The 12,380-nt window shown below is 43.1% G+C and overlaps 1 protein-coding gene across 1 annotated transcript in view; it reads left to right on the top strand.

Annotated features, from left to right (window-relative positions):
• The first annotated feature begins 747 nt into the window (after positions 1-747).
• The window catches only part of AP4E1 (adaptor related protein complex 4 subunit epsilon 1), a 70,069-nt gene continuing 58,436 nt past the window's right edge, over positions 748-12,380 (top strand). The window contains exons 1-3 of the mRNA XM_070422944.1: positions 748-927; positions 3,812-3,883; positions 7,615-7,738. Coding sequence (XP_070279045.1) covers positions 778-927; positions 3,812-3,883; positions 7,615-7,738 — 346 coding nt within the window. The 5' untranslated portion in view covers positions 748-777. The remainder of the gene's footprint in view (positions 928-3,811; positions 3,884-7,614; positions 7,739-12,380) is intronic.

The following is a 12,380-nucleotide window of genomic DNA, read 5'->3' as shown; positions in this document are numbered from 1 at the left end:
TTGGGGACCCTCAGAAGTCACCAGCCGCACTTTGAGAACCGCTGTCCTTTATTCCGCTCCAGGTAGCAACTGAGGCAAGAGCAATAGGTAATCTCTCTGGGGGGAGACATATTCGCGCAGTGGAGGCCGTGATCAGTTCCTCCCTGGAAAAGCAGGCGCTGTGGCCGAGGACAGGGACCGCATCCTGGCTGCCTGGGGCCGGGGGGTCCCTCCAGCAGAGTGACCGTGACCCTGCGACCCGAGCAGGAGGTGGCGGGGCGGGCCTGGCGGTTTCCTAAATCCCAGAAGAGAGGGACGGACTTGTAGGGCAGCGGGGCCGTCTGTCACTCAACACCGCCGGGGTCCCCAGCACCGCGCGGACAGGGCGCACATGGCGCCTCGGGGTGCGGTGGAGGGAGTGAGCGCTGGCCCAGCGGGACCAGAAACAGGCACCTGCCCTTGAGGCGGCCTCGGGCGGCGCGAGGCTGCCAGCCGGAGAGGGACACGGAGGAGGACGAGGTGTAGGAGGGACGGGTCCCCGGGGCTGCCGCTGAAACGGGCCCTTTCCTCCTTTCCGACGTCAAACCGCGCGCGCAGGCGGTGCGAGTGCCTCTCCCCGCGGCCTCTCGCGCCCCCGCGCGGCCTCTGCCGAGAACTGCACTGTGCTTGTCCACGCGGAGCATCAATAAAGATTTCTGCTTCAAACAAACAGGAAGTGCCTACGGAGGCCGGGCGGGCGGCGGGCTGGGCCGGGCATGAAGCCGGGCGGCGGCCGGGGCGCGGGCGGCGGCGGCGGCGATGAGCGACATCGTGGAGAAGACGCTGACGGCGCTGCCCGGACTCTTCCTGCAGACGCCGGGGGCGGGCGGGCCCGTGGCCGCCAGGGCGCCCTTCTCCTCGCGGCTGGGCGGCCTCATCCGCGGCATCACCGCGCTCACCTCCAAGCACGTAAGCGCGGGCCGGGCCGGGCCGGGCCGGAGGTCGGGGCTCTCGGGAGGCCCCGCGCGGGGAGGCCGGTGTCCGCCGCGAGCCCGGGGCTGGCCGTCCGCGGGGCTCGGGCAGCGTGTGTCGGCGCATCTCTGCGTCTGTGTGGACGCGTCACTCTCCCGCCGGGACTGACAGCTGGGAGGCCGGTGTCCCTGGGCCCTGACGCCCACTCGGCATCGGCGGGCAGATCGCTGTTCCTGAGCCTGCAGGTGTTTCCTGGGCGCTGAGTGGGAAGAGACCATGCATGTTCCATAGGTTGTTGGGAGGACTGGGCGAGACATCACGGCGTGAGAATGCCAGCGGGAGCAGGTGTCAGCGCGCACCGCCCGCGAAGTTTCTCCCTCCTCGGTTCCTTCTCTCCCCCAGCTCTTCCCTCCGCCGGATGCCACCCCCGGGAGCAGACCCTGCCATCTGAACCCGCTGTCGAATATCTTGGGGGAGCTTAAAGGTGTTTAGTTAGACCAGTGGTCGGCAAACTCATTAGTCCACAGAGCCAAATATCAACAGTACATCGATTGAAATTTCTTTTGAGAGCCAAATTTTTTAAACTTAAACTATATAGGTAGGTACATTCAACTTTAAGTTCATGGTTTTTGTCTTGCGTTTTTCTTTGCTTCTTCTTTGTAGCCATCTCAAACAGGGCACCTAAAAAATGTTTCATTTTATTTTTATTTAAAAAAAATATATATTTTATTGATTTTTTACAGAGAGGAAGGGAGAGGGACAGAGAGTAAGAAACATTGATGAGAGAGAAACATCAATCAGCTGCCTCCTGCACACCCCCCACTGGGGATGTGCCCGCAAGGAAGGCACATGCCCTTGACCAGAATCGAACCCGGCACCCTTCAGTCCCCAGGCCGAGGCTCTATCCACTGAGCCAAACCAGTCAGGGCAAATGTTTCATTTTATAGTAATAAAGCCACCAACACAAAAGAATTACAATTCTTAAATTGGTGACAAAAATACCTGTAGGATTTGCAGCTGGTTGGAAAAATACAGGTAACTTTATGCTTCGAGTAGGTACTTTTGTCACCTGCGCGCGATTTGCAGAGGCGACTAGCACTAACCACGGCACAGTGAGACTGCTGACTGACTGGCTCATTCAACTCCTGCATGAATCGTGCCCCCGCCCCCCCCCCCCCCCTCGCTTCGTATCCCTCGGCCCATGTCTCCTGTCGCCCGACCAACCGACACCCCCCCCCTTCTAACGCCACTTCTTCAAAATAGACTCGCCCAGGCCAAAAACCGACTTCTGCGCATGGGCCACGAAGTTTCAATCGCAGTGTAGTGCGTGCCCGCACGTGGTATTTTGTGGAAGAGCCACACTCAAGGGGCCAAAGACCCGCATGTGGCTCGTGAGCCGCGGTTTGCTGACCACTGAGTTATACCAATGGGTAGGGCAAAGAAAAAAGCATAATTCTTCCAACATGTACAATTTGCTGCTTGAGTCACTGCCTCAGATGGGCTTTGAAGTTGAGCAGTTAATTTGCAAGTGATTACGTTCCCACAACTTTGGGTAATTGCACAGGTTGTGCAAGATACTCATTCAAAGCTTCAAGGAGCTTGTATCTTTACAAAATCACGTTACTGTGTCATAATTTGTTCAGATGTATTTATGGAAGAGGTTATGTGGGAGACACGGAGGAAACAGAAAAACACACTTTCTCTTCCCAGGGAGTGGGTCGTTCCTTTTGGGCTTGGACGAGTATAAGAGTATACAATGATGTAAGTGCCAGGAGAGCGGGAAAGGCAGAGAGGGAAGGCTTTTCTGCAGAGTGCTCTGGGTGTTGCAAAAGTTCTTTTAACTGAGATAAGATGCTGCTGTACTGGGAAGGGTCTGCTTCACATTCAGAATTCATTATTTGTGGACTTAATATTGTCTTAACATTTGGTCCTTTGCTAATTTTTATAAGATGCTGAATGAAATAAAAAAAAAATTTGGTCCCAAATTGAGGTTTGAAACTATATGTAAGGTATCTATATGTGGTAGTGCTTTACCAGTAGTTCTTGGTTAGCCAGCAAATGCACACCTGCTAATTCAATGTGTAATTTAAAGATAGCATTATATTAGCCAAAAATGGGGCCAGTTTTCAAGTGCCTTTAAGAAGATAAAATACAATGCAGAGAGTGGAAGTGGCCACATTGGTGTATTTATAGGGAAAGGTTGTGAGAAATAAGGAGGAAAAGATAGAGAAGAAGAATATAGTGTAAGGGAAACCGACTGATTTTGTGTCTGCCTTACCCTGTTTCTCTATTCCATGAAGGCTTTTTAATTTTAAGGGAAAGGTGTGAGAACCTTTTTGTTGGCCAGTACATGAAGAATTTCTTTTCTTTTTCTCCACTGTTTATTAAAAAAAATTTTTTTTTCTACTAAACTGTCTTTAAGGGGTCAGTAACTGAGTGAAGAAAGAGGAAGATGGGTTAGACTGGAAATATATATTTTTTCCAAGAACGAGAGTCTGAAGATTGGATAGATGCCTTTAAGCAAATCTTAAGCACATAATTTTTATAACTCTCCTTTAAAATAATGTTTATTTTTATTGAAAATATTATAAATTATATTTTCCCTTTGAAAATACTGTTACAGTCCGGCCAATGTTGCTCAGTGGTTGAGCATTGACCCGTGCACCAAGAGGTTGCCCGTTGGATTCCCAGTCAGAGCACATGCCCGGGTTTCAGGCTCAATCCCAGTAGGGGGCCTGCAGGAGGCAGCTGATCGATGTTTTTCTCTCTCTCCCTTTGTCTAAAATCAGTAAAAACATATTAAAAAAATAAAAAGTTTAAAAAATACTGTATAGTTTAAAAAGACAGTTGTTCATGCATTTAAATATGCTCACTTTTTCAGGAGGAAGAGAAACTAATCCAGCAGGAACTAAGTAATCTGAAAGCAGCTGTTTCTGCTCCTACAACAACACTGGTAAGTTTGCATAGTCAGCGCCAGCACATTTGGAATTTGAAATCTGGTCCACTGTGGACTCCATAGTGACATCTAATTGATCACTTGCTAAAATCTAATTTATCACAATCAGTTATGGATGGTAGCAAGTCAGATGTTAACTTTAGCCTTTTATTATTGACTGACTGCATGGAGCAAGATTTGCTTGACTAAGTCATTTTCGTGCCAATGTGATGATAATTACATAAATGTGGCAATACTCCTGGAACCCTAGTGCTGATCTTACTGTTTTAATATTGTGCTCTGGAAAAAGGTGAATATATATCATTTAAATTAATATTTTCAGATCCAAATTGACACATTGTAGATCTCATTTTACTGTTATATATCTTAGAGTATAGGTTTATATATCTTGGAGTATAGGTTGACTGACTGACAAGATAACAAAAATGTGGGTTTTTTTTTTTTTGCTATAAAACTAAGTATATTGCCTAGCAGCTAAATCACAATCCAGTTGTTTTTAAATTTGGTTCTACATAGTTAGATTTTTCAAACAGCATTAATTTCATCAACTTTTTTTGTTAATCCTCACCTAAGGATATTTTTTCCATTATTATTTTATTTTATTTTTTAGAGAAAGTGGGATGGAGGGAAGAAGAGGAGAGAGAAAGAGAGAGAGAGAGAGAGAGAGAGAGAGAGAGAGAGAGAGAGAGAAACATCAATGTGAGAGAGACACACTGATTGTTTGCCTCCTGCGTGTATCCTGACCAGGGGCTGGGGATCGAACCAGCAACCCAAATATGTGCTCTTGACCAAGGATTGAACCTGAGATCCCTCGGTCTGTGGGCCTACACTCCAACCACTGAGCTAGACTGGCCAGGGCACATAAACTTTTTAATAAGTGGCTACTTTATGCAGGTCACTATAGGACTGTTCCTACATTGTTAAATTAAGACCTATGTGGTTTTTTTCTTTGCTAATTTTTTTTTTTTAAAATATATTTTATTGATTTTTCACAGAGCGGAAGGAGAGGGATAGAGAGTTAGAAACATCAATGAGAGAGGAACATCGATCAGCTGCCTCCTGCACACCTCCTACTGGGGATGTGCCCGCAACCAAGCTACATGCCCTTGGCCAGAATCGAACCTGGGACCTTTCAGTCCGCAGGCGGACGCTCTATCCACTGAGCCAAACCGGTTAGGGCTTCTTTGCTAATTTTAATATGGTTTCACATAATAGATTTTCCCAAGCAATATTTATTCAACAGAGTTTTAGTGAGTGCTTTCTGTATGTAAGTCACTGGGAATGTTCTCCCTCTTCCTCTAATAAAAATATTGGGTGATCATTTTGCATGAGTACATGCCTGTACATGAATAGCACTTGTAAAGTCTGAGAGAATGTATATATTTCCTTTTATCAAAATATGTGGACAAAGGAGACTCAAAACATAACTAATTTGATGTATCTATGCATACATGTTTGTGTGTGTACATAAGTCTGTGTACCTATAATATCGTGTTTCATAGTACTTGATAAGAATGTTAAGCAGAAATGGTTTCCCACTTTTTTACTATGTTAGATTTCCATTTTCTATAATTGGCATCAATAAATATAATTTTTCTTGCTACCAGGCATAAACCTGATGAGGGCAGAACTAAGATAAATAGGTAGAAGTTAGGAAGGGAGATGTTATAATTATGGCCATCCAACTATGGACATGCTTTACAGGGTAGTCTGTCCCTGAGGTGTTCATGAAGAGGTTGGGTGAGTTTGTTAGACAATTGTAAAGAGAATTCCTGCAATGGGGGATATACCTTCTTCTCTAAAACTAAGAGAGTAGCAATGTCTGTAATATAAATTTAAGTACATAATGACTTTTGAAAAACTCTGAGATAAATGTTATAAAACCAAGGTTGATACTTAATGGCTTAAGTGAACACTTTCACTTCTAATTTATATAGAAGCCCTTTGAAGAGGGTCTTCCAGTATCTTATAAGCTTGTTTTTTTAGTATAAATAGTGTATGGTGAAGGGGGATGGGGGCGGGCTAGAAGGGGTCAATGAGGGGAAAAAAGGGACATGTAATCTCTTCAACAATAAAGATTTAATTTTAGAAAAATCATAAAATACTTTGTTTCCTAAGGATTTGTGATTCAGTAATCCTATAGTATACTCACTTTAATTTTTAAATATTAGAAGTCTGAGCTTTTTTTATTTTGAAACACATTTTATTTTTATTTCTGATTAAACATGCTATAAGTATTAAGAATACTCAGTGATGCAAATACTTAAAAATGCAAATATATTAATAGAATCTTCTAACACAACTTATTCGCTTGTGTTGTAAATATTGAAAGACCCAGTTAAAAGATTAAAGATTGGAATGGCTCTACCATTAATGAAATCATGTCCTGTAGTTCATAATAATTGTGAGAGTTTTGGAAAAAGAATGCCTATAAAGCTAACTGTTGAATGTTACATACAGCATAATAATTCTGAAGAAAGTTCACATGCAATTATTTATTATTTTTCTGTGTTTTTTTTTAATCCTCACCGGAGGGTATTTTTCTTTTCTTTCCTTTTTTTTTTTTTAGAGAGAGTGGTAGGGAGAGGGGAAAAACAGACAGAAATATTGATGTGAGAGAAATATATTGATTGGTTGCCTCCTGCACGAGCCCTGACCAGGGCCTGGGTCGGGGAGGAGCCTGCAATTGTACCCTTGACTGGAATTGAACCCAGGACCCTTCGGTCGGCAGGCCGACGTTATCCACTGAGCCAAACTGGCTAGGGTGCAATTTTGTTTTTAAATGTGAAAAATATTTTATTACAGAAACTACTACCAACTTGTGGGAATTTTATGAATGTTTTCAGTTGATAAAATATATTAAAATAGTGTGCTGCATTCTAAAAGCCAACTCACATTACTATGGGCAATATTTTGTCTGAGGATCAATCATGTGTCTCACATTATGACCAAATTTTACATGACAGTCATCTAGAATTATAAATAGCTACAGTTGATTTATTTTATAGTATTGCGACTAACAAAATATTGAAATTATTTTACTAAAATGAATACTGTTGGTAGTTAAGTTAGGGAACAACTTTCTTAAAAAAAAAATATATATATACATATATATATATATATATTTTTTAATATATTTTATGGATTTTTTACAGAGAGGAAGGGAGAAGGATAGAGAGTTAGAAACATCGATCAGCTGCCTCCTGCACACTCCCTACTGGGTATGTGCCCGCAACCAATGTACATGCCCTTGACCGGAATTGAACCTGGGACCCTTGAGTCCGCAGCCCGATGCTCTATCCACTGAGCCAAACCAGTTAGGGCTTAATATATATTTTATTGATTTTTTTACAGAGAGGAAGGGAGAGGGCTAGAGAGTTAGAGACATCGATGAGAGAGAAACATCGATTAGCTGCCTCCTGCACACCCCCCACTTGGGATGTGCTCACAACCAAGGTACATGCCCTTGACCGGAATCGAACCTGGGACCCTTCAGTCCACAGGCCAGTGCTCTATTCACTGAGCCAAACTGGTTAGGGCTATGGAGCAACTTTTATTTATAAAGTCTGACTTAAGGTGATTAATTTATCACACACACACACACACACACACACACAAACTCTTTTCAGTGCCAGGATTAAAGGATTTCCTTGTTAAATGATTACAACAGAATAAAAAAATAAAACATTCTATTTATTTACACAGTTACTGGATATTTTTCTTTTCAGAAAATGATGAAGGAATGTATGGTGAGACTTATATATTGCGAAATGCTTGGATATGATGCTTCCTTTGGCTACATACATGCAATCAAGTTGGCACAACAAGGAAACCTTTTAGAAAAAAGAGTAGGTATGTATGTGTTCAAGACTTAATGTTGTCTTTAAAGTTCCAATTACTATATAAAATGAATGATGGCAGGTATCTACATATATAAAAGCCTAAGTGACCGTTAAGACCAACTGGTTGACCAGTTGCTATGACGTGCACTGACCACCAGGGAGCAGACACTCAACACAGGAGCTGCCCCCTGGTGGTCAATGCGTTTCCACTGCCAACCACCTGCGGTCCCTCCCCCCGGCTGGCCAACCTCCTGCAGCCCCTCCCCCTGGCTGTTCAACCTCCTGTGACCCCTCCCTCTGGCTGGCCAACCTGCCGTGGTCCCTCCCCTCAGCTGGCCGGCCCCGATTGCCCTGATTAGAACCTCCCGATTGGCCCCGGTTGGCCCCGATCAGGACTGGACGAGATGCCCCAATCGGCCCCGATTGCCGGCCAGGCTGAGGAACCCCACCTGTGCACGAATTTGTGCACTGGGCCTCTAGTATAGTATGTTTTTAGAACATTGCTTTGTAGTTTCCAAAGCTCTAAAAAGGTAATAGTACTTCAAAACTCAGAGCCAATAAATAAAGTCAGTTTTCCTGATGCATAGCATTTTGGAGTTATAGAGATTAAAAATTGCCTGTTCTTATGATGGTGGTTGAATGACTATATATATATATTTGTCAAAACTCATTAAACTAGGCCTGGCTCAGTGGTTGAATGTCGACCTATGAACTGGGAGGTCATGGTTCAGTTCCTGGTCAGGGCACATGTCTGGGTTGCAGACTCGATCCCCAGCAGGTGGTGTGCAGGAGGTAGCTGATCAATGATTCTCTCTCATCATTGATGTTTCTATCTCTCTCTCCCTTTCCCTTCCTCTCTCTGAAATCAATCTATAATAATAAAAGCATAATATGCTAATTAGACTGGATAGGTGACGACCTTCTGTAGGAAGCCGCTGCTGCGAGGGCCGAGCCCCTTGCACGAATTTCATTTTGTGCATCAGGCCTCTAGTAAAAATATATTTTTAAAAAACCTCATTAAACAAAAATGGGTGAACTTTCTTGTATGCAAATTATATAAACCTCAATAAAGCTAATTTTTAAAAGCCTGTCTAACCTCATGAACTTAATGATCAGAAATGTTTCTTTATAGAATAAAACTGAAATTGACTTGAATAATTTTAAATATCCTGTTCTCAGTTTCATATACGTTAGCTATAAGGATTAGAGGCATCTTTTTATTTATTTATTAAAAATTTTTATTTATTGATTTGAGAGAGAGAGGGAGAGAGAGAGGAGGGAGGGAGAGAGAAAGAGCGTTTTGTGTGTTCCACTTATTTATGCATTTATTGGTTAACTGTATGTGCCCTGATGGGGATCAAAGCTACAACCTTGGCGTATGGGGACGATGCTCTTACTAACTGAGCTACCTGGCCAAGGCCTAGAGGCATTTAAAAAAATTTTTGTCTCTATAATCAACCTTTAGGGCTATTAAGGAAAATTCTTTCAAGGACTTAAAAAGTTCTATTCATATAGATTCGGCTTTATATCAGAATCCCAAGAAGGAAGCACTTTAGAATAATATAGGACCAGAGCATGTTGTTTATTGAAAGGAGTTGATAGTGTCATATTGTCCAGGACCAGCATTCTTCACAAGTTGTAGTGACTTGTGCTGTCATATGGTGGGATGGGGTGGGAGATGTCTTGGTAAAGATTCTTAGACTATATGCATACGATACTCCACTTGTTGAACCTCACTCTACCCAAAATAGGCTTCCAATTCTAGAGTTGTTTTTTTCCCTCAAGTAGAATGTCCTTTGGCATCCTGTCTCTTCTTTTCATATTCCAAATCAAGTTTGAACTCTTCTGTCATCATTCAGGTGACTCCTACCATCTATCTTATGGTGTTGTCTTTTCACATATTAATGTTTTAGTTCCCAAACTAATTCTAAGATCTCTAATGGCAGGAAATTTTGACGACACTAGATAGTCAATAAATATTGGATGGTTGTTGTTGGTGATATTTTGTACAACTCTTTCTATATTCTGCTTTTTAGACTTTCATGTAATTCTTTTCATTTTCACTTATTTTAAAAATATGTGGCCCTAGCCAGTTTTGCTCAGTGGATAGAGCATCAGCCCACGAATTGAAGGGTCCTGGATTCAATTCTGGTCAAAGGCATGTACCTTGGTTGCAGGCTTGATCCTGGCCCTGGTCAAGTATATGTGGGGAGACAGCCAATCTATGTGTCTCTTTCACATCGCTGTTTCTTTCTCTGTGTCTCTCCACCTTTTACATGTCTTCATTTTGGTACTGTTGTCTCATTAACTCTCGTGAGATTATTAATGCTGCTTTTGGTGTTTTCTCTGATGAAGAACGCCTTCTTATTTTTCATATTACTATTGTTAAGTAACTGAATTTCAGTACCCATTAAGTTAGGCATTATGTTAGGTGCTTTATCTTGTGAGATAGTATTTCATTTTACAGAGGAGAAGATGGAGGCTCAGAAAGATCAAGTCACTTGTCCAAGGTCGTAGAGCTAATGAATGGTGGAGCCAGAATGTGAACCCAAATTTCTATGAGTCAAAGCCTATATTCTTATGCTATACCTAACTCTTAGTCATAGCAAATATACTCTATAATCATAGCTGTCATTCTTTGTTTTTGTGAAACCATTTTCACTCTTTTGTCATAGAATATCTTTTCCCCTCCGTTTCCTGATTGTGAAACAGGAAATTTTTGTAACAGAATTAAGATTTCATGTAGATAGTCTTTGGATTGGTTGGTTGTTCTTGTAATTTGACGTTGGTGACTTGGGTGTGGGTGATACCCTAGCTGAACAGATAAGTTCTTAGCAATCTGATAAGACCTAATCTCCGCTTTAATGTTCTCTAGAGTTTTTCTCATCTCTTTCTTGGCCCTGGTTAGGATTTTATTTTCCCTTTCATGATTGTGCGAGTAACAGCACTTCCTATGACCTTCAGTGAAGATGTTGCAGTGGGTCACACTACTTGGTTGTGAGAATAGGAACTTTCTTGCTTTCTTTTTTTAATCTTTATTGTTGAAAGTATTACATATGTCCCCTTTTTCCCCCCATTGACCCCATCCAGCCTGCCCCAGGCCTTTAGTACCCTATGGTCTGTGTCCATGGGTTATATGCATATATGCATACAAGATCTTTGGTTGATTACCTCCCACCTTCCTCTGCCTTTCCTCTGAGATTCCACACTCTGTTCCATGCTTCCATATCTCTGGATCCACTCCATTCATCAGTTTATTTTGTTACTTAGATTTCACTTATGAGTGAGATCATGTGATACTTGTCTTTCTCTGACTGACTTATTTCACTTAGCATGATACTCTCTAAGTCCCTCCATGCTGTCTCAAAGGGTAAGAAATTCTTCTTTTCTTACTGCTGCATAGTATTTCATGGTATAAATGTACCACAGCTTTTTTATCTACTCATCTACTGATGGGCACTTGGGCTGTTTCCAGATCTTAGCTATTGTAAATTATGCTGCTATGAACATAGGGGTGCATACATTCTTTCTGATTGGTGTTTCGGGTTTCTTAGGATATATTCAAGAGATGGGATCACTGGGTTAAATGGCAGTTCCATATTTATTTTTTGAGGAAACTCAATACTGTTTTTCATAATGGTTGCTGTTAGAGTCACCAAAGGAGGAACACATGAGGCCAAAAGGGGTGAAGAATTATAAATTTACTAGAGGTCTGGTGCATGAAATTTGTGCATGGGCGGTGTGGGCGGGGGAATCCCTCAGCCTGGTCTGCACCCTCTCCAATCTGGGACCCTTCGGGGGATGTTCAACTGCCGGATTAGGCCCGATCCCGCCCTCTCGCAATCTGGGACCACTGGCTCCTAACTGCTCACCTGCCTGCCTGCCTGCTGCCCCTATCTGCTCCCCTGCCGGCTTGATCGCTCCCTAACTGCTTCCTTGCCGGTTTAATTGCCCCTTAACTGCTCCCCCTGCTGGCCTGATTGCTCCCTAACTGCTTCCCCCCCGCTGGCCTGATCGCCCCTAACTGCCCTCTGCTGCTGACCTGACTGCTCCTAACTGCTCTCCTCTGCCGGCCTGATCACCCCTAACTGTCTCTGCCTTGGCCCCCCCCACTGTGGCTTTGTCCGGAAAGACATCCGGAAGATGTCTGGTCTAATTAGCATATTACCCTTTTATTAGAACAGATTAGGTCATCTGGATACCAGATGGGCGGAGCCCCAGAGGTTTTTAAAGGACTCTAGACTGGCTTTTTCTGGATGGAGAATTCTCTGTGCAGGTCTGGATTCTGGAAAACTCTGGAGGGGAGAGATAATGGTCTTAGCAAGTGGAATATGGTCTAAGCAAGTGAAATGTCCATTGTGAAGTGGCCTAAAGGTCAGTTCCCAGGAGAGGGGGCATCAATTCAATTATTTGATCAGACCTAACAGTTGCACCAGTCTGCATTCCCATCAGCAGTATACTAACGTTCCCTTTTCTCCACATCCTCGCCAGCACTTGTCATTGGTTGATTTGTTGATGGTAGCTGTTCTGACAGGTGTGAGGTGATACCTTATTATTGTTTTAATTTGCATCTCTCTGATGATCAGTGACTTTGAGCATTTTTTCATATGTCTCTTGGCCATCTGTATGTCCTCTTTAGAGAAGTGTTTATT

Source organism: Myotis yumanensis, unplaced genomic scaffold (genome assembly GCF_028538775.1).
Source record: "Myotis yumanensis isolate MYYU_CA2020_CCGP unplaced genomic scaffold, mMyoYum1.0.hap1 SCAF_1, whole genome shotgun sequence".
NCBI classification, from domain to species: Eukaryota; Metazoa; Chordata; class Mammalia; order Chiroptera; family Vespertilionidae; genus Myotis; species Myotis yumanensis.
The sequence above is the reverse complement of the archived record's forward strand: the minus strand, read 5'-3'. Positions and strand labels throughout refer to the sequence as shown.